This window comes from Taudactylus pleione, unplaced genomic scaffold, assembly GCF_031769625.1.
Source record: "Taudactylus pleione unplaced genomic scaffold, aTauple2 ptg000025l, whole genome shotgun sequence".
Taxonomy (NCBI): Eukaryota; Metazoa; Chordata; class Amphibia; order Anura; family Myobatrachidae; genus Taudactylus; species Taudactylus pleione.
Genome location: NW_028284427.1, coordinates 11,432,760 through 11,459,236, shown reverse-complemented (window position 1 = coordinate 11,459,236; position 26,477 = coordinate 11,432,760). Strand labels below are relative to the sequence as shown.

At 41.6% G+C, this 26,477-nt stretch overlaps 1 protein-coding gene across 1 annotated transcript in view; it reads right to left on the bottom strand.

The window, feature by feature from the left end:
* The window catches only part of JADE2 (jade family PHD finger 2), a 490,240-nt gene that overhangs the window by 193,994 nt on the left and 269,769 nt on the right, over positions 1-26,477 (bottom strand). Inside the window, exon 5 of the mRNA XM_088451347.1 lies at positions 19,666-19,835. Coding sequence (XP_088307473.1) covers positions 19,666-19,835 — 170 coding nt within the window. The remainder of the gene's footprint in view (positions 1-19,665; positions 19,836-26,477) is intronic.

The following is a 26,477-nucleotide window of genomic DNA, read 5'->3' as shown; positions in this document are numbered from 1 at the left end:
CTTGCTAATTAAAGTGAGTTGGGCACATTATGTAACTTATATTGTGCGGAAGGTAATGGAGTCAGGAACTACAAATTGCACAATGAATACTTTATATACTGTAGTATACGCCATAGACCTCTTTAGAATAAGCAAAGTCAGCAATGAATTGGAGGAAGTAGAATGTGTTTAAAGTCTCAATATGTCTCTAGTGCAGTTGGATTTGTCAGACACGATACATTATTTACATGTAAATCATACAGTTATAAAAGGCTTGGATAGCAGTAAGTCCTCTCCTGCGATTGTATATAGTGAGAGAAACAAAATATTGCTGCCGGAAAGGGGAAAGAAATCCTTTCAGCCCAGCTAATGCAGATCATTAGGTGCAACAGATTAAATGTTCAAGAAGACAACTCTTGCAAGAGATGCTTTCAGAAGCGGAATAATGGGTTTGTCAATAGGAATATTTTACTTTTTACCTTTTGGAAATGGTCTACACAACAGCTTACAGTTGTCACACTGCAATATTTACAGCTTCCTAACAACAATATCATAGAAATGTGCCCACTGTTTAACCCCTTACCTGGCACTAATGCATGAGATGCGACTGCAACTAGGAGTGCGTTACATGACCAGGTCGCATCTCATGCGTTAGTGCTGCTTCTCCCGATCCCCCATCTGTAATGGAGGAAATCCAAAATTCCTCCTCACGCTCAAGCCCCAAGGGAGTGATGTGGCGGTCTCTGACAGCCGATATCACTCCTAAAATCGCACCCCAGAATGCAGTGCAAACTGCACTCCGGGGAATATGCACCTATACTAAAAGTGTGAGGAGGGAAACATAGTTCCCCTCAGAGCACAAGTATGCTGATCTCTGCGTGTGTAGAGATCAGCTGCAGCAGGGGGACTGATGATCATTCCTCCCTGCCCCATGCTCTGCTGTGCTCTGCAATAAGGCAAGGGGGGGCGATATTACCGGGGATCGTCTTCCAAAGGGGGGGGCTATTTCTGATTTAGGGTGGGAGGTGATTTTATAATGGGGGCCTATGGATACCGGGGGGTGCAAAGCATCCCCTAGGTATTTTTTTTTATATATAAAATATTTAAATATATTGTTTATAATGCATTTAAAACTTAATTACATTTTAAAAAAATAATAATAATTTTTTTAGCAGTTTTTGGTTAAAAAAATTGTCAGTTAAGTGGTTAAGAGATGCTTTTCCTAAAAAATCAAAGACTTCTTTGCAATAAACATTTTTAGCAGTTTAAGAAAAAAAATAAACAGCTAAGTACAAATCCTTGTTGGTGAGTGTTAGCCAATCAGAATGTCCTGTATCTTGCCAGGAACTTATCTTTAAAACTACCAGCAGCATGACTCAGGAACACAATACACAAATTACCGTGAGTACATGGGTTGGTCATACTCTCACTACATCTCATGGATACCTAATAAAGAAAATGCCAACTGTCATTAAATTACTAGTAAATGGACCTGGCATATGCCAGGTCACCTCAGCCCGCACCATCCCTTCCTGTTATATTTACCACCTGTTCCTTGTGCAATGATCCTCCTCTGTGTGTGATCTGTCTCATCACATGTGGTGGGGGGTTGTGTGCCGTGGCTCAAACTGTGCACTCTGAAGACAAGACAGGCCACCACAGATAATTATATAGATTTTAATTAATATAAAAGTAACTGTAGTGGTGTAAAAAAAAAGAAAGTAACATTTGTATCTGGTCAACCAGACCCTTCGCGAGCTTCAATGTAGATGCAGCCCCAACCCAGCGTCACTCATGTTACAGCAATCGGTTTCACTTGGAGATGTATCAAACTTTCTACAGAGGACAAGTGGAGAAGTATCAAACCTTCTACAGAGGACAAGTGGAGAAGTATCAAACCTTCTACAGAGGACAAGTGGAGAAGAATCAAACCTTCTACAGAGGACAAGTGGAGAAGAATCAAACCTTCTACAGAGGACAAGTGGAGAAGAATCAAACCTTCTACAGAGGACAAGTGGAAAAGAATCAAACCTTCGACAGAGGTCAAGTGGAGAAGAATCAAACCTTCTACAGAGGACAAGTGGAGAAGAATCAAACCTTCTACAGAGGACAAGTGGAGAAGTATCAGACCTTCTACAGAGGACAAGTGGAGAAGTATCAGACCTTCTGCAGAGGACAAGTGGAGAAGAATCAAACCTTCTACAGAGGACAAGTGGAGAAGTATCAAACCTTCTACAGAGGACAAGTGGAGAAGTTGCCTATAGCAACCAATCAGCTTTTACCTATCATTTACTAAGTACATTCTATAAAATGATATCTAGAAGATGATTGGTTGCTATGGGCAACATCAACATTTCTTTAGAAGTTTTGATACATCATCCCCACAATGAGAAACTGGTGCGACTTCCTTTCACAAGAAGTTTTAGTGGTTTCATCAACTGAAATCACTGAACTACATGGGATGAAAGCCCCATAATTTCATTGGATTTAATTGGATGCAACTGAAAAGTTTCACATTACAGATTCCGTGAATAGTGTGTTTCACGTAGGAGGTAGTGAGGAGACACTACTTACAAGTGGCGGATTCTCCCCTCAGTAAAATCTGCCACCCCCAGTGAGTGTTCCCTGGCCGTGGATTCCTATTAGAAGCGCTATCTGCTAATCACAGCCAAACAGGTAGTCCCAGGGGAAGGTGTTTTCTCCCCCTGGGACTGCCAGCCAGGGCTGCTATTAGCAGAGAAAGTGCTTCCACTGGGAAATCACTCTCCTGCCTTGCTGTCAGCCCTACCCGGCTTCTACGGGCTACAGCCTAAGCAGTCCGTAGAAAGAGGTGCTTTAGCATATGCGCTGGTCATGGGACCTGCCAGATGCATTGAAAATGTGCAATACACCTGGCAGGCGCTGAAGAGAGCAGGAGAGGGCTGGGCACTTACAGAAAGAGGTAGGAGCCGTCTCTGCTACTTACAATCACTGTACTACAGAGAGATACTGTACAAATAAAAAAATAGATTACATTATTATAGGTAAGAATTGGGAAATTGATGTGAACTCTAGAAAGAATGACACTGACCACCAATGAGAGGTAATACCAATGAATTAGGATTTAAATGTAATATTGAAAGGGCCTGTGATATTTAGAAAGGGTGCTATTCCCTGACCAGCACTATTATTAACAAGGCACTTAGTAATAGTGGGTATATTTACAATAAATATGGAAAATGTATTTTAATGAGAAAACAGAGCAATGGGATACCTAACAAACATCTGTACTCTGTCCTCATTGCCAAAGTATAGACACAAGAGAAATACCAAACGATTGGATACATGCGCTGTAATGAGTGGTTATTTCTAGCTGCCACTGAGAAGGGCTAGTCAGGCCAAATAAGAAACAAGCAATAAACAAAATGAAGTGGCGCTTTTTGATGAACTTGACACAAACACTGTCACAATTGATATAAAATTATAGAGACCATATAGGTCACTTTAATAAAAAAGTTATACACTAAAATCAATGTAGACTATGGAAAAAGCCAATGTATACATGAGATACAGACCACATCAACACACTTCCTGTTAAAAATGCCAAATATTAGGGGAAAATGCACAATAATGTCACTTGGATGATTAGGGAATGTATAAAGTCCAAAAGCAAGGACACTGGGTGAAATCGTGCCACACCAAATTAGTGTGTATTCGGGTGTCCAGGGTATAGTTATCAGATCCTATTACTGATAGGAGGATGCTCCTATTGACATACAATGGTATGCTGCACTTGGAGTTCTCCAAAATGTACGGTAGGGTCTGTTGCTAACGCGTTTCGCTGTATCAGCTAACAGCTTTTTCAAAGGTGTTAGCTGATACAGTGAAACGTGTTAGCAGACCACCAAGGTGACCACTGAATTATCTCCTTATTTGCCAAGTGTCTACACACATACAACGATTGGATTGCACGACTTGGATCCATCTTCCTGGAACATTTTGCATGCCTGGGGACATTTTCTGCACCTTTGTCCAGCTTCAAAGATCGGGATTTCTCAACAGACCCTACTGTACATTTTGGAGAACTCCAAGTACAGCATACCATTGTATGTCAATAGGAGCATCCTCCTATCGGTTATAGGATCTGGTAACTATACCCTGGACACCCGAATATACACTAATTTGGTGTGGCACGATTTCACCCAGTGTAATTGCTTTTGGACTTTGTACATTCCCTAATCATCCAAGTGACATTATTGTGCATTTTCCCCTAATATTTAGCATTATTAACAGGAAGTGTGTTGATGTGGTCTGTATCTCATGTATACATTGGCTTTTTCCATAGTCTACATTGATTTTAGTGTATAACTTTTTTATTAAAGTGACCTATATGGTCTCTATAATTTTATATCAATTGTGACAGTGTTTGTGTCAAGTTCATCAAAAAGCGCCACTTCATTTTGTTTAAAGTATAGACACATATATCTAAGCAGAAACAATACTCTTGCTGTTTACTGGCTGGTGTTTACTGCACAGTACAACTTGTTTTGTATGGCAGATATGTTTCAGTCTCTGGCTTCTATCTGTAATTGCAAAATACCCCCATTGTCTTTCTGTATATATCGGTCTTATTATGTATGGCCATTCCACACAAGTATTTCAGGTTCTCTGTATGCGAGAAGCAATTGTAGTATTTTTAATACAATATCATTGTTTTTCCAGTAGTACGTCTGCAGAATACATATGAAATGGGGAATTATGTTGCTGGCATGGCTGGTTTGTGGAGCATGAAACACAGTATGGTTCTCAATAATAATATAGTATATTACCGTAGTATGAGCTCCACAAACATATGTCCATCAGTAACATAAAGTTGCACATACAGTATCTGCTTAATGTTCATGTGGCAGGTCCACAAATATGATATTGCATATAGTGATATTGCAAGTTTATAGATGTGGGGAATTTGACATATACTGTAATTTCCAGATGCCTGTATAGCATGCATGATACATGGTACTGTAGGTCAGGTACTGCTTATTATATCTTTAAATGTGAAATATGGGAGTGTATTTAATGTGCATTAGACTCTGAACTCATAACTATCATGTTATGATGCCTACTTCTACAGCAGTGTTTCCCAACTCCAGTCTGTGGTGTACACAGTTCACATTGTTGTGTATGTATTCCGGTGGAAGGTTACGACGGATCTTATTTTTGTGTGTATCAGTTGGAATATGAATCTCTATTCGGAGTCTTTGGTTTCCTGCAGTTTACAGTAAAGAAGCATGCAACACTCACTGTGTCCAGCTTACTAAGAAAACCTTTATAGAAATACTAGCTGAAGTACCCGGCGTTGCCCTGGTTTAAATTTTCAAATTATTAAGTTTTATTATGTGATGTCATCCAAATTCATCCAGTAGAAGGCCCAGAACAGGCTCCCTGAGTCAAAGTTCTGCCTGGCGCACTCCTTTGTGAGGTCTGACCGGGACCCCAACCACTCCATTAGGCATCTTAGACCAATTATAAAAGGTGACAAAATTGTATACTACCCTAGATACAAGCCTATATATATATATTATCATTGTGATCTTAATTACTTCCAGTTGCACCACATGTCACCATTATAAACGTGAATGCATTCAGAAATGCCCCCTTGGTTTTATGTCTAAATTATTGAAACATACGACTGCAGCAAGTATCAATAAATAGTTATACTTTATCTCAATCAATGGACAAAATAATAACATAGATACATATCAAACTGAGATCGAAATAGCCATAGAAACAAATAAAGTACAATAAAAAGCAATTTGTTATTAATTAGAAGATCAGTTGATAAAAGGTCCCAGATTAGTAATCGTGCTAGTTCTTTTATGCACACTTAATTATTTATCTGGAATGTGAGCAGTGAAAAGTTTAGATTAAAAGTTCATATACCGCAGATAATAAATTGTCAATACCTTATGGAAGTGTATAAGGTTGTCTGTGCTGGCGTCCCAGCACAGATAAATACTAACTTAAATCCGGCGTGTTTTCTCTGCCATAGGTGGTAATAAGCTCTCCAGCTCCAGCACTCCCCGTCAATGTAATCTCCTGACACCCGAGCCCTCGGACTTGCGACGTAGTGGAGCTCTCCTATTCTCACTTGTAGTGAGGGGGTAGCCGTTTCCTCCTGCTTCCGACAAGTAATGAGCAGGGCACAGTGATTACCGTGGATAGTCAGGCTGGATATGTGGGATATCTAGTGCTGGGTGTTACGGAGAGAATGTAGTATAAAAGTGAACTTAAGGCTCCAGGTACTCAGGATAGTACTGTTGAGTAAAAAGAAGCTGTCTGTGACGTCAACGCGTTTCGTCTCAATTACAACGGAGATTTTTTTCAAGACTGACAGCATGTGGGACCTTAGCAGTATTTAACAGCAAGAAGGTACGCCTCTAGTAATTACTTCAATTGGTAACTTGTGTTCCTTTAATAACGAGCTAATGTCCATCTTACCCCAAGAAAAGGTATGGGGCAACCGAACTGTTGCGTTTCGTATTACATATACAAATACACAACATAAATACCTAAAGAATTACATATAAAAATACATACATTTAAAATAAATTTAAAATAATTAGACACTTCTCAATAATTATCAAATATAATCTGGGTGTTCTTTTATTTAGTCAGAGCGATCTCCCTGAATGGATATCAATATAAATAAATTCTTATAGACTAGTGATGGTAACTACAGAAACATAAAAATCAATATAAATCTAAATGTAGGTAATATATATTGAACCACTCATAAGTCTCATTGATATTTCAAAAAATATTATTTGTTCTATAAAATGGAAAGAACTGATTTAAGAGAAAGTGAGAAGTTTTTTTATATATTTATAACTAAAAGCTTTTACATAAAACGATGGTCCTTCAAATAATCAGACAGTTCTATTTTATTAGTAAATCTATATTTAAATGTTGCATCTAAAAAGATTTAATACTCTAATTGCAAGGCCATTCCTTCAGGATAGTCCCGGAGGAATTATAAACAGTGGGTCAAAGTTCTGCTCAGCATACACCAACGGGCGGTCCGACCAGGACCTCGACTCCCTAGTATGTTGGGCACAGGTGTCTTAGGGCCTGATTCATTATGGATTGCTATTGCAGCTGCGATTACGCACGCAGGTCTGTTGCGAAAATATGGTAATGACTGTATTCGCAAAACTATTATAGAGACGCCCTAAAGCCAGCATAGAGACGTCCACTACCGGTTTCGCACATCCGTAATGCTTAGCAATCCTGCGTATACATCAGGAACATCGAGTAACATCGGTCCCTCACGCACAATTACAACTGGTCTGACCTTACTCAGAAATTGCTAACCTCGTCGCACGCAGTGAGTACACAAGTGCGTATGCCATCGCAGTGTATAATTTATGCATGCCCGTGTAACGGCGTTCGAAAAGATATTTTGATCATTTGTATTCTTAGTGCTTATAGTGTGCACCTGCTCCTCCCCCCCCCCTCTCCTTTTTGCTGTAGAACTACTGGTCTCAGCATGGTAGCACCTATTATCATGTTTAATATTAGGATGTGCAGCCCAGCCCCTCCCATTTCCTGTGTGTGTGTATTTAAGGTACATTCTGAAGGTGAGACCCCTTCTTTGGGCTAGCACTCTTCCTGCCTGCCCCAGGTGATTTTAACTGGTATGGGTCCTTGCATTGCAGTACACACATCTAATGGGCTCTATGATAGTTAAGACCTAGATAAATTAATTAGAGTGTTAGTATTAGAGATGTTAGGGACCCACCTGTATAAGGTTCACCGTGACGTGGTAGGTGGCCAAACATGTACTAAGAAACCTTACATTTAAAACCATGTTAATTATTGCACTCTATTATAGATATTTTGATCATTTGTATTCTTAGTGCTTATAGTGTGCACCTGCTCCTCCCCCCTCCCCTCTCCTTTTTGCTATAGAACTACTGGTCTCAGCATGGTAGCACCTATTATCATGTTTAATATTAGGATGTGCAGCCCAGCCCCTCCCATTTCCTGTGTGTGTGTATTTAAGGTACATTCTGAAGGTGAGACCCCTTCTTTGGGCTAGCACTCTTCCTGCCTGCCCCAGGTGATTTTAACTGGTATGGGTCCTTGCATTGCAGTACACACATCTAATGGGCTCTATGATAGGTAAGACCTAGATAAATTAGTGTGTTAGTATTAGAGATGTTAGGGACCCACCTGTATAAGGTTCACCGTGACGTGGTAGGTGGGCAAACATCTTTGGCCAAACATGTACTAAGAAACCTTACATTTAAAACCATGTTAATTATTGCAGTCTATTATAGATATTTTGATCATTTGTATTCTTAGTGCTTATAGTGTGCACCTGCTCCTCCCCCCCTCTCCTTTTTGCTGTAGAACTACTGGTCTCAGCATGGTAGCACCTATTATCATGTTTAATATTAGGATGTGCAGCCCAGCCCCTCCCAATCCTGCGTATACATCAGGAACATTGAGTAACATCGGTCCCTCACGCACAATTACAACTGGTCTGACCTTACACAGAAATTGCTAACCTCGTCGCACGCAGTGAGTACACAAGCTGCGTATGCCATCGCAGTGTATAATTTATGCTCGCCCGTGTAACGGCATTCGAAAGGACTGGCACGCCTGCGTTTCGCCGACCCCCCGTTAACACCCCCAAACGCTCACTTCCTGTCAATCACTATGCGATGCATACGCAATCTTGCGTAATCGCAATAGCGATCTGTAATGGGCGATTCTCCTGGTGATGCACAGGACAGCTACACAATTTCAAATGACAAACTTCAACAAAATACCAAGATTTTAGTGGGTCTTAAGTTATAGGGTAAGGCATTGCTACTAAGCAATTAAGTTTTCATATAACAACTATTTCTTAACAGACCAGTTTAAAAGGAAAGCAAACTTAAAAGCATGTGATGCACGGGACTCATAGAAAACAATATTTTCTACCTTAACAGAATGTAATGAATAATTCTGTGAATTGTGAAAGGGTACATGCTTGTTAAATACATTTTCTATTTAAATATACTTCAGAGATTGCTTTGGTATAAAATAAATAATGAAACCACTGTGAAATTTTGTGATTTTTTTTTTTAAACCTTGTGATGCACAGGACAATTGAAAGTGATGCACAGGACTTGTGTGAATTATTACATACTTTCCAGGCTTGAAGGCTGTGTTTAGCATTTTGGAACAATGATTTGGGAAATTTTATGCTTAGTTCAAAACATAATAGTTAAATTACTTGTTTCTACCATGGCCGGATTAACAATGGGGCAGAAGTGTGGGGGTCCCTGGATGACCACCCCTCTAATAATCAGGCCCTGCTACTGATAAGGTTTCAAGGCTAAATACCTCATACTTGCTTACCCTCCCGATACGGCCACGCCCGCCACTCCGCCTACAAATGCAGAGTAAGCTGTCCAGCCACACCCCTTATGCTGCACACACTTTTCTGCCTTGCCGATCTGGCTGCTCCCTCCTGGAAGGAGCAGCCAAAATGTCAGCAGCCCTGAAATACGTTCAACAAAACTTATAACTTTTAAACCCACAGTTAGATATTTATATATGTAATTAATATATTTCAAGTTTGTTCCTTACCTCCCTTAATACCCCATATACAGTCAGGTCCATAAATATTGGGACATTGACAGAATTTTCAGATTTTGGCCTCTATTCACCACCACAATGGTTTTGAAATGAAACAAACAAGATGTGCTTTAACTGCAGACTTTCAGATTTAATTTGAGGGTAATTACATCCAAATCGGGTGAACGGTGTAGGAATTACAACAGTTTCAATATGTGTTTTTTCACACTTTTTAAGGGGCCAACAGTAATGGGACTATCAACTCAAAAGCTATTTCATGGAAAGGTGTGGGCTATTCCCTCGTTATTTCATTATCAATTAAGCAGGTAAAAGGTCTGGAGTTGATTCTAAGTGTGAGATTTGCATTTGGAATCAGTTGCTGTCGACTCTCAATATGAGATCCAAAGAGCTATCACTATCAGTGAAGCAAGCCATCATTAGGCTGAAAAATCAAAACAACCCCATCAGAGAGATAGCAAAAACATTAGGTGAGGCAAATCAACTGTTTGGAACATTCTTAAAAAGAAAGAACGCACCGGAGAGCTCAGCAACACCAAAAGACTCGGAAGACCACGGAAAACAACTGTGGTGGATGACAAAACAATTATTTCCCTGGTGAAGAAAAACCCCTTCACAACAGTTGGCCAAATCAAGAACACTCTCGAGGAGGTAGATGTATATGTGTCAAAGTCAACAATCAAGAGAAGACTTCGCAAGAGTGAATATAGAGGGTTCACCACAAGATGCAAACCATTGGTGATCGACAAAAACAGATAGACGAGATTAGAGTTTGCCAAACATCATCTAAAAAAGCCATTACAGTTCTGGAACAACATCCTATGGACAGATAAGACAAAGAACAACTTGTACCAGAGTGATGGGAAGAGAAGAGAAGGAAAGGAACTGCTCATGATCCAAAACATACCACCTCATCAGTGAAGCATGGTGGTGGTAGTGTCATTGCGTGGACATGTATGGCTGCCAATGGAACTGGTTCCCTTGTATTTATTGATGATGTGACTGCTGACAAAAGCAGCAGAATGAATTCTGAAGTGTTTCGGGCAATATTATATGCTCATATTCAGTCAAATGCTTCAGAACTCATTGGACGGCGCTTCACAGTGCAGATGGACAATGACCCGAAGCATACTGCAAAAGCAACCAAAGAGATTTTTAAGGCTAAAAAGTGGAATGTTATGCAATGGCCAAGTCAATCCCCTGACCTGAATCCGATTGAGCATGCATTTCACTTGATGAAGACAAAACTGAAGGGAAAATGCCCCAAGAACAAGCAGGAACTGAAGACATTTGCAGTAGAGACCTGGCAGAGCATCACCAGGGATGAAACCCAGCGTCTGGTGATGTCTATGCGTTCCAGACTTCAGGCTGTAATTGCCTGCAAAGGATTTGCAACAAAGTATTAAAAAGTGAAAGTTAGTTTTAGGATTGTTTAGTTTGTCCCATTACTTTTGGCCCCTTAAAAAGTGGGAGGCACATATAGAAACCGTTGTAATTCCTACACCGTTCACCTGATTTGGATGTAATTACCCTCAAATTAAATCTGAAAGTCTGCAGTTAAATCACATCTTGTTTGTTTCATTTCAAAGCCATTGTGGTGGTGAATAGAGGCCAAAATATGAAAATGTTGTCAATGTCCCAATATTTATGGACCTGACTGTATATATATTTTATGTAACATGTTATTTTTCACCCACAATACTGTACCTCAGTAGCCCTACCATTCACGCTTCTCATTAATCAAATAATTTTGGTGATTTACAAAACTAGAACACTAATACCGTGGTAACTTTACTACTTATCAGTTAACATTATCTAATGTTTGTTAGTCTCTATTTGTCCTGTTCCATCCAAGGCACCTAGGGGGAAATGTAATAGGGTCCGAGTTTTGTGTGCGGGACAAACTTGGGCCATCTCGAACATTTAGAGGTCCGAGTTTGTCCCACAACACGGCAAATGCGAACTTCCTTCTCTATGTTTATTATTTTTCATATTGTCTTTTTTTCTTAGTACGTACATTGTTTTTATGCATATGCTTTTTTCCACATCAACTTCTCATTGTAGCTCCAGGCCCTCAATTGTAAATAGGCCCACAGGTTCTGAAACTGGCCGGCCGAAGTTCCGTCCACCCTACATTTTATATGAAATAAAACTCTGTCTGCCGGCTCCGCCCCCTGGCCCGTCCAGACTAGTAATTGCTCACCTCAGTCAGACTACTGAGCTGTCGGGTCAATTTCTAATGGCCTCTGCTCTTTAACTCCGTCCACTGACAGGTGTATGCAAATTCAAAACAGTAGAACTAAAGAGTGGAAATGGTCAACACAGGAGGATAAGGTGTTTTACACCAAGGACAACATTGTAAGAAAGATACAGCCTCCAGAAGTTGCAAATGCAAGAGGGTATTACTACTTCCCAGATTTATAGTTTGATTTCTGTGATGCACGGGACACTTTTAATTTCTCTATTTTAGAGCAAATACAAACAATTATCTTAATTTGTTCATGGATTTTAGTTACATATTCAGACTACAAAGATGAGCCGTAGTGGTTTTGTTTTGTGATGATTATTATTAGTACAGTATGAAAATGTTGCCTTTCACAGTGATGCACCAGACGGAGCTGCTTAGCATATTTAAATGTTAATATTTCTGTGCATATTTAAGCTATATGGCAGATTTCATATTTAATTTGAAAATACCGCATACAGGCTGAGTCTCCCATATCCAAATATTCCGAAATACGGAATATTACGAAATACAGAATTTTTTTTTTACCATGACTGAGATAGTAAAACCTTTGTTTTTTGATGGTTTAATGTACACAACTTTGTTTAAAGCACAAAATTATGACAAATATTGTATAAAATTACCTCCAGGCTTTGTGTATAAGGTGTATATGAAACATAAACAAATTTCATGTATGTGCACAAACTTTGTTTGAGCCACAAAATGATTGAATATACTGTATAAAATTACCAGCAGGCAGTGTGTATAAGGTTTATATAAAACATAAATGCATTCTGTGTTTAGATTTGGGTCCCATTCCCAATATATTCATTATGATATGCAAATATTCCAAATTACGGAATATTCCAATATACAAAATATCCCTGGTTCCAAACATTTTGGATATGGGAGACCTGTATTGGGTAGAGTGAGAAAAGATAAGGTACTTCCAAACAGTTACAATTTACAGAACAGTGTGCTGTGAAAACTTTGTTATAAATGACGATTGGTGTAATGAAAAACCTATCTAAAATGTAGCCTAGAGGTAAATCAAAGTGGTTTCTTATACTTTGGAATGTGTACATTTAATAAGTATAAACAAATTGCTGGTTAGTGAAATTAAAATTTTTTGTAGTTTATGTTCACTTTCTGGAGAATTGCCTTAATGAATCAGGCCCTTAGTACTTCAGTCACTTTGATTTAACCATCTGTAGTCAACCATGGATATCCTTAAAACCTGGATCATTAGGTGCTTTAAGTACCGAGTTTGGTAGAATCCGAACTGAAGTTGCTGCTAACAGTTTAATGTTGGGTACACATCAGATTATGTGTACCCAGCCCAACGTCACAGGCGACGGGACCCGGCATGAGGCAAGTGCATATAGATGGGTATAACGGGGGGAGGGACACGCAATGCTGCAGTAGGGCTGACAGGGGATGTCGCTAACGACCCGCGAGAGCACGCATACACACTAGATGATGTACCCGATATGTCGATTCGATACGTGGGATCGGACAATGGCCCTCATTCAGAGGCGGTCGGAGGATGCAAGCGGTCGCTCAGAAACTGGGCGGCCGCTTGCATCCTGACCGCCCGCCTCTGTTTCGGTCGTTAGGGTGTGGGTTTACACCCACAGCTCTAACGACCGCTCGGGTGATGGTCACGATGGTCAGAGACCATCGCGACTTATGACGAGACCCTAGGGTAGGGTCTCACTTGTCGTAAGCCTCGGAGAGCTTCTGGCTCTGTCAGAGCCGGAAGCTCTCCACTGACATCACTACTGATGTCAGTGGGGCCTCCCCCAAATGGCAGGCGTTCCCATGGGAACGCCTCCGTTTCGGCTGCCACCCCCCCGGCCCGCCTTCCAAACGGGGCGAGCTGTCAATCAACATCGACAGCTCTCCCCCTTTGGAAAGAGACCCGCTAAGACCGGCGCTGTCGGTCGTAGCGGGTCTCACGCATGCGCACGAGGGAGCCGGCTCCCTCGTGCGCATGCGCACTGGCCAAACATCGAGGCGGCCGTGCGGTCGTAGACCGTATGGCCGCCTCTGAATAAGGTCCAATATATCGTCTCGTGTATACCCAGCTTTATTCACACCATGACGCCTCAATGCAATGACAGACCAATGCAGTCAGAAATGAGTGGGGACAAAATGCTTGCAATATTCATTTAAAAAAATATATAGGTTTGGTTGGAGTTCTCCTAGAAATATGCCAAATGTGCATAAATTAAACAGTTATATGTGGTTGAAGGGTTTTGCCTGGTCCTCACTCATGAATTAAAACATGATACACCACATCCAGAGCTTAAAGTGGTCCTAGAGATGTGGTGCACCCCCCCGCCCTCTCCTAGGCGCTTTTTTAATAAAGGGACAGCAAAAAGCACTGTGGCCTCAAAAGAAAGGAGTGCGGTCACACAATATCCCCATATCCCCAATTCAAATTACAATAGTAGTGCCCTTAATACACATAATGCCCACAGTAGTAGTGCCCTTTATACAATGCCCACAGCAGTGGTGCCCCTTATGCAGTGCCCCCTGGAGTGGTGCCCCTTATGCAGTGCCCCCAGTGGTAATGCCCCATTAGTAGTGCCCCCCAGTAATAATTCCCCCTGTAGTAATGCCCCCCACTAGCAGTGCCCCCAGTAGTAATGCCTCTTACGCAAAAAGAAAGAGTAACACACAATACTGTCGTTCGACTGGCTGCTCCTCGGAACTATGGGAAAGACATAATAACGTCTCTCCTATAGTGCCCACTGCGGGAACCGGAAGCCAGAGCTCAGGAGTGAACTCCAGCCTCTGCCTGCTGCTGTAGGGAAGGAGCCGGGCACCTGCTGGTAACAAAATCTCAGCGGCCGTCCGGTAACTCCCTGCGGCGCAGGGCTGACTGGCCGGGCAAGGTGGGCTGGAGGAGGCGAACTGGTTCTGCCTCCAAATAGAACTGAAGGCACTGATCCATCTAATGTGACATCATCACTTATGCAGGGTGGAAGTTGGCATACTATAGTAGAATATTACACAGAAGGAATATTTGGAGTGGTATTTTTCAGAACAGCGTCAGTCATCATAATTAACCAGTTGCCTGGCATGATCGTATCAGATACGACCGCAGCAGGCTGGGCTTTCCCTGACATGGTCGTATCTGATACGACCAGTCAGGAATGGCCTCTAGGCGGCTATGGGAAGTTAATCTTCCCACTGCCGCCTATATCAGAGGGACCTTCTGGTCCCTCTACACCCGCGGCTCCCCCTCCTTTGTGTCCCGATCACTGCGCATCTGGCGGCACCCCCCTCCTGGCGCAGCTGCAGGCTCCAGTATATCCCGATCACTGTGGCCAGCAGTGATCGGGCAGCCCAGCCGGCCCCACCCCCTTCAGTGAAAAGCTGCTGCTATGTATCGGAGCCGCCAGCGGAACACCCTTCCGCTGCGGCTCTGGGAACACACAGTGATCAGCATGATCACTGTTTAGTAGCAGCAGCAGCGCGGCTATGGTAGCCGCCGCCGCTGCTGCTGAGTAGCCGGGCCGCCAGTGGGACACCCTCCCGCTGTGGCTCCGGCACAGCAGTGATCACATAGTGATCACTGGCTGAGCAGAAGCAGCAGCGGCGGCTCTGGTAGCCGCCGTTGTGCTATGGGGCCGGGCCGCCAGCGGGAGACCCTCCTGCTGCGGCTCCCGCAGTGATCACACAGTGATCACTGGCCATGTATAGACAGCAGCGGCGGCTCTGGTAGCCGCCGCAGTTCTAAGTATCCGGGCCACCCCCTCCAGCCTCAGCTGCTCCTCCTCCCCCATAATGCCCACTTTTATAAGGGGCCTGGCCATAATAAAATATAATATATATATGCATATATATATATGTATATATATATATATATGCGCATATATATATATATATATATATATATGCATATATATATGCATGCATATATATATATATATATATATACATATATGTTCTATATATATATATGCTCTATATATATATGCTCTATATATATATATGTATGTATATATATGTTCTATATATATATATTTATATATACATATATGTTCGATAGATATTGCAGAGCCTCTGTTTAGTGATGTCAGCCAACCATCGATGGTTTGCAAACATCGATGTCTGACTGAAAACAAGTGGTTTGCCATTGCTGGTGCCCATCAATGTTGCACCATCGATGGTAGCCATCAATCGATGTTTAGGAAACATCGACAATTGTGGTCTACGCAGATCTTGCCCAATCGCTAAACAATTGATGGCTTCTAACGATGGTTGAACCATCAATGGTACAGCTGTAAATGGCCATCACTACAGTATAACATAAAATTTGCTATTTTTATGGTATACTGGGTTTTAAAAAAAAATAATTTTTCAAATAAAATAGTGATGGATAAGTTTAAAATTATGTTCTTGACCTAATTCAATCATAAAAGAAACCGACAATTTTGGAGCGGTTTTTGGAAAAAGAATTCGTCAGTTAAGTGGTTAAAGGCAATAAGTAAATCAAGATATTATTATTAATATTATTATTATTTCAAATAACTCTTGTTATTCTACCAGATTCTCACAATAAAATCCAAATCCCTCCCCTAATCTCCCCCTAGTACCTAACCCCTTTCTCTAACCCTCCCCCTCACCCCAGTACTTACATTTGGGATACCGGCAGTTGGGATGCCGGCACCGAAATTCTAAGTGTCGGGATTCCAGCATCAGCATTCTGACCGCCTGAATCCCCACTGTCGGAATTCTGACCGCATCCTGGTACAATCAGGTTGTCTCATAAAGCCGGTTTCTTTGGCAAAAATCAGGTAGATTGAAGGAACTGAAACAAAACAGCTTTGTATCATGAACCCTCAGGCACAACTGATTCTGACAAAGATAAATATTGTGAAGTAGTGTAGTTTGGGCCTGATTCAGTACCGATCGCAACTGCAATTACGCATGCAGTTCAACTGCGATAGTATGCTAATCCATTGCGATCACTATGCCGCTGCAGCACAACATAAGGACGCCCACTTTACCTTACACGCATCTGTAATGTTTAGCAAGACTGAGAAACCCTTGGTACAATCGAGTACCATCGCAGCCTCACACACTTGCACAAGCTCTGACCCAGAAATGCTAACTTCAACGCATTCTATGTGTCCTTAGGCTGCGTAGGGCATCGCAGTGGATAATTTATGCACGCCCATGCAACAGCGTTCAAACGCACTGGCACCCCTGCATTTCCCCGACCACTCCCCGTCACCAGCCACAAATAGCACTTCCTGTCAATCACTCTGTGATGGGTCTGCGTGGTCGGTTCGCGCAATGGATGCATGCTCAACAATTGTCCGATTGCGTGCGTTAAACAACTGTGATCCAAGCTGAATCAGGCCCTTTGTCATAGCACCTAAACACTTACAGGTGCAAGAGGTAAAAGTAAGAAGGATCCAGTAACAATTCACTGATCCTCACGCTAAACCATGGGCAAGGGTGCCATCTGCAGACACAGGCAGAACTGGTGCAGAGGTGTCTGATAGTTCCAATATTAAAATTGTTTAAATAGTACCAGGGATGATCCAATTTTTGTTTCAAAATGGCATATGATAAATAACAAAAAGAAATTACAATAAACACTAGAGTCAAACTACAAAATAAATTATATGAATTATTATTATAATTATAAGCCTTCAGTGATACAATATATTGTAGATAGATATTTGCACAGACGAAAAGGGCGCAATTCAATTATTTTCGCCAGCATCTGATCCCACCTCGCGCCCGATGGAGCTATTCAATTGTTGCTCCTACTGGACGCGATCAACTGCCTGTGGCGGCAATTCTGCTGGCACCCCCAGGGGGTGGCGAGGTGGAATTTGCGATAGGTGACCTGTTTGGGCACTTTTCACAATCGAGTTCAGCACTTTCGTGGGTGTAGCTGTTTTACGCTGCTAAACCCGACCACTGGGCGCAATCAGCATGATAATCAATTGAATAGCGCCCCACGATCTCCCGTCACTTTAGACGGGAGATCAGGCACGCTAAAACAATTGAATTCCGCCCAATGATAGAGTTGTACAAAAAACATACAAAACAATAGTGTGTATGGACAGAAAGGTATACTTTTATACATATACAGATGTATCAACATTTTACTTTCTTTTGCGTTAAACAGCCCTAGTCGCACCATGCCATAACTCGGTAGCGCCGAGCGTCTTTTTGTGAATTTTTACCTTCAAATGCATCTTATTCGCAAAGCGAAACAGCTGCTGAAACTGTAATGTAGCATTTTGCGTGCAGGAAACAGCCGCACACAGAATATAGGCATGCCGCATATCATTTTAATCAGCAGAAGCTGCTCCTTTTACAAAGAAGACGCATTTGAAGGTAAAAACTCACACGAAAAGACGCTCAGAGCTACCAAGTCGCACGGCGCTCACGCTTTATTTAGCGCAATGTAAGATAAGATATATGTGGACACATCTCTATGTATAAACTTGCGTGTGATACATGAGGATTGAAGGCAAAAAACAAAGTGCCATCACTGGAAAGTTTACCCACACTAAAGTGAGATTTGCTCAATTATATACAGTAATCCCTCACAAACAAGGACACACAGGCTGAAGGCCCCCATACATTAGAGATTGATTGCAGCAATCGTGCAATTTGCAATCGATTGTGTATAAAAATCTTTCCCTTTTTCAATCGATTGTGGCATCTCTGCAATCCGCAATCGATTGCAAATTGCACGATTGCTGCAATCAATCTCTGATGTATGGGGGCCTTATGGGGGCCTTAACTGGGAAGAACCAGTGGTCATGATTGCTGCAGGTGTGCAAGGTTAACTACATAGGCTAGATGTAGGAAAAAGACAATGTAGGTACACATTCTATGTACTAAGAACAATGGGCCTGATTCAGAGCCACTCGTAAGCGGCAGCTCGTTCGCTCCGAGCGATGTTTGCCCAACTGCGCATGCGTACGGATCGTAATACGCATGCGCGAACCAGTCAGTGCGGTCGAAATTCATGTGTTCGCAAAATAGCGAATGCCTGCTAATTTGAGTGACAGAATGAGGCGTATGTGGGTGGTAACAGGGGAAGGTGCTTGAAAACGGGGAGTGGAAATCCGATCGCAGGCGTGCTTAAAGGTCAAAACGGGCGTTTTAAGGGAGTGCATAATTAATCCAGCAGCGGCATTGACCACGTCACTTGTTTTTTTTTAACTCAGAACTGCTCGCAAAATACTGGTTGAAAAAACCAACCACAAGAATAGCGAGCAGTTCATACGCTGGTCGATGTACTCGATTAATCTAATAAATAGCGGACATGACGTATGGTGCGAGCGGCCAGGGGGCGTATTTTTTAAATTTACGTTCGCATGTTTTGCTCGCTCGTTCAGACTTAGAGGCGTGAACAGACCGCAAATTGCGAACGGTTCATTTGAATAACCACCCCTTTTTAGAAAACGAACGACCGCAAATAGCGAGCGGCTCTAAATGAGGGCCAATGATAGTGAAAATAATCCTGATAAACTCTACAATTACCATGGAGTATAAGTGAGGTTCTTAGTGTGTATCAAGCCTTGGAGAGAGAAATGTAACACAATTGAGGTGATTAAATTAGAGAACTCTCCTTCTACACAGTATACATGGCACATGAAAGTTACATAAAGTTCACTTTTTACATCATAATTGTAATCTATAATTTCTGATTTTGATAGTGACATGTGTAAATGGATTAAAACTAGTAAAACTAGTTTTGAGATAAAAACTATCCGCAGGGTTTAAAAGCACAGCTCAGTTAGAGATTGATGTACAATACACTACTTAGACATATAGCCCTCATTTATACATACCTATCTTTTTGAACTCCGTGTTAACAAGTTCCAACCAGCAGGTGTCCACCTCATCCAGGTCATATCTGCAGGATCTCTGCAGCGTGGTCTGGAAGTTCCCTGGACGCTGTGATCCAGATAATGAGTTCTTCGTTATCAGTAGGGGGTTTTCCTCCAATGAATTAACCAACCTAAGCACAGAGAAAAGCGTAATAAGTACAAACACTTAAGCAGATTACAGGTTAATATTGCCAACACAATGCACAATGGGATCATCCTTCTTCACATTATATTATAGATATATTATAAAGAAAAAAGATCCAGCACAACCAATATATCAATATAAAAAGCTTTTAACCATATATAAAGTGCATTAATAGATATTCAGTGCAGCCATAGTAAAAGTGCATATTCAAAAAAATGGGCACAGGACAACCGGGTATATACAGTAACATGCATCAAGCCATAGGGTACTCATCGTGGCAGCATGAACCCGGATTCCTCACACCAGTGATGCAGTCAGTCACTGGTCTGAGGAATCCAGGTTCATGCTGCTACGATGAGTAGCCAGCCCCCCATTCCCCGCTTCCAACACGTGGTTGCTCCTTCTGGTACTTTTTCAGAGGAAGCTTTTCAAAAGTCGCCAAGTATGAATAGTACCCCTTTGTTCTACCTGCTCATCTATAGGTTTGAATTGCATGTATAGTCCCCACTTGCCCATGACATTCAAGGGGTTAAAAGCCCAGCAGCTCCGCCCCCTTCATGGCTTTTTCCCAATGGGGATAGCTGCAATATACAAGAAGCAGAGTTAATGCTGGAATCAGTTAAGTGGGTCAGGCACTATGGAACTACAGTATTTACTGCTAATACTGTATATCCCTTTTTAATGCATGTGATGATTCCTATTCAGGATTCAGAGTCGGTCGTTGCGGCCGCACGGTTGTACGCCACCGATGTTCGCTAAACTGCGCATGCGTAAAGTTCGCAATGCGCGTGCGTAAACTAGCTGCTACGATCAGAAATTTCTCTCTCCTTGAACACAGCCAGGTCGGTAGTTTGAGTGACAGAATGAGGCGTTTGTGGGTGGTAACAGGGGAAGGTGCTTGAAAACGGGGGAGTGGAGATCCGAACGCAGGCGTGCCTAATTATGCGAAGGGCGTTTTATGGGAGTGCATAATTAACAAAGTAGTGTCATGGCACACGTGACATGGGTGGTTTGTACACTGACCTGATCGTAGTGCTTAAGAGAGGGTATGGTCAACCTTAAGCTCTACGACCAGTTCCGATGGTTACCAATGGTCTCGATTAATCCTTATATGGCCGGAGATGACGTGTAATGCCTATGAGAAGGGGGTGTATTTTCTGTCTTACGGCCGCATCCTCCCCTTGGTCGGCCAACTAACGATCCGATCTTAAGGACGCAACTTGCGAGTGCATCATTTGCATATCCGGCCCCTTTTCCCTTACGACCGTGCGGCCGCAACGACCGACTCTGAATGAGGTCCTAATACCTTCCAATTCACAGTTTGGGACTCTGTCACATGTAACCAGGATTATTAATGGTCATCTCAGATAAATTGCTGGCATTCACTCTATAGTAAGCAACTACCAATATTAACCAAAAACAAAAAGTTATTTTTAAATTTGGTAAGATACTTTGATTGTTAACAAGCTGCTGGTGCGGTTAACCAAGTGAAGGCGTCAGATTTATATTCTGGCTGTATAGTATAGGCTGGACGATTAATGGACCATGTGACGGGTATCTCTGAGAATATAATTTTTCGCAGACCAAGCACAATAGTCATAGTTATTTTTTTAAGCAGCACACTTGGATCACATTACGTGGCAGGTCTAAAAGGGGTTTACTTTTCCTTTAAATATATTATTTTCTCAAAGGGTGTTCCAAAGCTTCCCTGCACTATAATGTACTCTGCACTTGATAAACTCCATTGTATTTAATCAAGTGGTAACACTTCTGAACACTCCAGGCAACGTTGAGAGTGATGTGAAGCTAGCGCTGTTCAGAAAGTGTGTTCAGAGCAATTAAAACGTGTTTATGAACATGTTAACTGGTTAAAAGTAAGGCAGTGTGAACAATGCCTTGTCGTTCTAGAATATAAGCTTTTTATTAATGTGACCAAAGTGTATGTAAACATAACACATAAGATGACAGACACATATGATTCATGCTCGGACGTATGAGAGCACAGTGGGAAACTGCTACTTATGAAAAAGTAATGATTTTCCTGATGCGAGAGCTAAATTACGTAATGAAAAGGTCATCTATTGTTAATACAGGTCTGTATGAAAGTGCATTAATTGTTAATAGACATCTGTTTATGATTCATCCTAGAGTCACAGAAAGCAGCTCTCTTAGAGATTGCAGATGTATAAAATGATTACAATAACAACATGAAGTATTTTGATCAAATTTCTTATTCTTTTATAACATTCTAGCATATTCATGATCACACCTTGAAAAACACATCACATTTGGCATTAACGGTTTGCATTTGTATTATGTGAATATAAAAATGTGTATATCTCTATAAATAAACATAGTGCATAATGGTTCTATAAACTATATTTATTCGTTTTCATCTATGAGAACAACAGTAAGAAGATCTACAACAAATATTCTACAGATCTATTCTTTCTCAGGAACAATCACGATTATCCTGAGGCAATGGGACTGCTGGGGTGCACACTTTCATTTGGAATTTAAACGGACCAATATGTGGCTCTCATTGGTAGAAACTGTATGTACATTGAGTTGAATTACTTTTTATCATAAGTAAAAAATATAAGGTCAATACACTGGTGTTGTCAATGCCCACTCTCCAAAGTCAGTCACCATGCACTTCAACAGCCGAGACAGTTTTTGTTGTTTAGACAAAGCTGCACACTTTGAAAAACTACAGTACTTTGGATTCGCTGCTTGATATAAAAGATTAGTTCATTGGCCAGGGCCAAAACAGAATTTCTATTGGACAACAATTTAATTGGATGAAATTGCAGCGCTTCCTTTCTATTGGCTGAACATAGCAACCAGATGAGGATGGTGAAACACATGCACGTATGTATGTCATTTGTCTCTGCAACATTTACACTGAGGCAAGTAATGCAAAACTAGAACTATAAACCAAGGAAATATAGATTGTACATTCACTCTAGTCAAGATTCCATGTTCTATTTGACAACATATTGCTGTCAATAGGTCTAAAGAGCAGTAAACATCACCCATTGAGACTTGCTTATAATGAACAACATTATCTAGTGTTTGCCTCAAACTGAGGCACATTACAGTGCAGGAGAACTGCAGTGTCCTGGACATTCCAGAAAATTAGGCAAGTATGGTGTTGAAACTTGGATGTTAAGGAGAGAAGGACCTTAGCCGATAGGGGTTGGGTACGCGAAGCTGGCGCTCGGGATCCCGGCGGTCAGAATCCCAAAGCCAGCATCCCAAGAGGGTTAGGATACAGACACTTGTCGGTCAGTATCCTCACCCTCTCCCTCTCCCTACCCCTAACCCTCCCTTCCTGGTAAGTATGCAGCATCCGCAGCTTTGTTCTGCGCAAAGCTCCATTGTGTTTTGTTTACCAATTCAGACTCAGTTGCTCGCAGAAAGACAAGTGTTACATATCATATATTAATCAGTGCAGTCCCGTGACGCGGTTTGTTGCATCCTATTGCAACCGCGAAGCTTTATCGAGCAAAAAAGGTGCTACACTGCTCGGCGCAACTCAAAGCAGACATCTCGAGCCGCATGGCGTATTGAGTCTAGGTGTACAAGGACACATGTACATTGCCAATAAAGAGTGAAGATGATCTTGGGGACTACAGACTTTATACATATATGCCTACTTTAATATTTTATGGAATGATTGTATTTAAGTAATTGGGGGTTTGAGATATATGTTAGTTAGTGCACAATATTGTTTTTATTATACTAGAACCTACATGCCTCAATTTATTTTAGATAATTAGTAATAGTTGAATAATTTTGATGTACAGTACAGTATGAATGTTGTATTTTATCTGCATATAGATTGTAAGCTTGCGAGCAGGGCCCTCTTACCCTTATGTACAGTATGTATGTATGTATGTATATATGTATATATGTGTGTCTTTTACAACCCAGTAAAATGTTAATGTTGATTCAAATTGTAAAGCGCAACGGAATTTGCTGCGCTATATAAGAAACGGTTAATAAATAATAATAAATAATAAATAGTCGTGGGCTAACATAATGAAATTCCTTGACTTCATTTGATTACAGTGTAGCACTTTGCAGAACAATGTATGGAATCCTTACCACTGTGCCATTCTCCAGCTGTAATGTAGTAAATATATGATTTTAGCAAGCAGCCTGGCAACTAAGGAAGTTTTATTTGTCCTCTGTGGCATGACATTGAAGACTGCATCTGGGAACGGCCCTAGAAACCTAGACTTGACCTCAAATCTTAAGTAACTGTTCTGTTTTGCTAGCAGACAGATTTTAAGCAGGCCCCGAGCACTCACCAACAAATGCCAACAAAGTAATTTAATAGTACAATGCAATACTGTTCAGATCAAAAGTACTCAGCCTGACGCTATTTATTTCAAATCAAGCCAGCTAAAGAAAGTGAAATCCCATCTGCATTTAGCAAAGCTTTAGGGTAGATAGCCTTCCCTTGTACCTCACAATGACAATGTATAATAGTGGCAGAAATTATAGTCTGTTCAATTACAGGCTGCTTTTCTGTGAACATCTCACCTCTATGTGTGGTTGCATTTTTAGAAAGCATAGCAGGGATTCCAGCCAAAACAGCACAGCTATGTTATAAATCATGTTAAACAATGCAGATAATTGCATTCTAATTTGCATGCAAAGATTATAACAATCACAGTGATTATGAACTCTGTCTGAACTGAACTAAATCACAAAATTCTCCCTCTGGAAATTGAGATGGAATAGTTGGAGACTTAAAGGAGAACCGCTCTGTTTAAATGTCGGGTTCCAATGTTGGGGACTCCTGCAGTAGCTGAAAAACTCACCCCAGCCTCGGCCAATAATGGTCAGTGCTGCAGGACTCGAAATACTAGAGAATCTTTAATCAGTGCAAATGTATCCATCATGTATCGCTGAGAGGAGGATTTATTAAGATGAAAAGAAAACAAAAAGGGAGAAAAAAAACAACCTTTTAGAGCAACCCAGAAGTTTCCAAACTCCGTCCTCAAGGCACCCTGACAGTCCAGGTTTTAAGGATATCCATGCTTAAAACAGGTGACTTACTTAGTACCTCAGTCAATTTGATGTAACCACCTGTGCTCAACCATGTATATCTCTAAAACCTGAATTGTTGGGGTGCCTTGAGGACCTCTGGTGTAACCTTTTACCTATTCCCCTTACTATCTAGTTGTTCAGAGGTTCCATAATATTTCCGAGCAGCCACAGCTCTGTTGTTATTAAAATTTAACACAGTTAATGGGTAGTGTGCTGGAATGCCATTATTGAAGAGGCATCATTAATATAAGAATGTCAGGTTGCACCTGATAGGACAACTATTAGGTGCAACCTGACATTCTGGTTGGTCCCCAACCACTTTGAAAATTCTGGAGACTACAGAGTAGTGACATACACCTTAAGATGCAATAAGTCATTAAAGGTGCAGTCCCAAGTTCACTTTATTTAACAGCAAGACTTGTACCTTTTAAGAACTTTTTAAGTAAAGCTGCGTACAGCTTATGCGATCTGTCTTATGATATATCACTACAACGCGGAACAGAGCTATTCGTGTGTGCACAGCATGGAACGGTGCGATAGACGACACCATGCTGCTAAATGCAACATGGAATAACATATCGCGCCGCCATTCACTGCATCATATAGTGTGTACGGACGGCTCGATGTATCAGTGCATCACGTTGTTTCGTCGGCTGGGTATATAGAGGTCGATTCAGACCCGGACGCTAAGCTGCACTCTCTCGCTGCTAAAAGGGGCCGGGTATGCAAATTTTGCGATCACACTGTCTGGTGTAAGGACGCCCTCTATGTCTTAGAGAGCTACCGCAGAGTGAACGCACGCCGGTCTAAAGACGCCCACTTTTCTTTCTTAACACACATCATCTCCAGGAAGTGTATGATTAATCAGAACCATCGAGAGCCATCAGAGCAGCACGCAGCGCTTGAGGTAGACCCTACCCCGACGCAAGCTCCGCAGGCTGAATTACAACCAAGTGACGTGTACAATGACGCTTCCATGCTAATTATGCACACACATAAAACTCCGTTTTGACGCCCAGACACGCCTGCGTTCGCAGCACCACTCCCCCGTTCACAAGCACCTTCCCCTGTTACCACCCACAAACGGCACTGTCTGTCACTCATAGTAGCGTCCAGTCTGTGTACTACGAGCGAATGATTCCCGGACACAGTGACTGGTTCGCGCATGTGGATTTTGCCGCATACGCATGTGCAAACGGGCGATAATCGCCCATAGCGTGCGTCCGCAGCTTAGCGTCCGAGTCTGAATCGGGCCCATAGTCTTTAGTGTGTACCTACTGTTAGAATTCCCTTTATAAAATTAAAACCCTATGGAAAATTATAGCAAGAGAAAGTCAATATGTCTTCGTACAAATAACCAAAGTGGTTTATGTTAAAGGAATGCTTTTACAGGGGGCTACACCTTAAAGCGAAACCATATTTAGCTTTCTACCTATTAAAAAACATGACACTGGAAAAAAAAAAAACTTATGGGCCTGATTCAGAGATTGTTGGATTTGCAGAGCCGCACACAAGCGGCTGTGCAAATCCGTACATCTCACATGCAAATGTTGAAGGTTTCAGACAC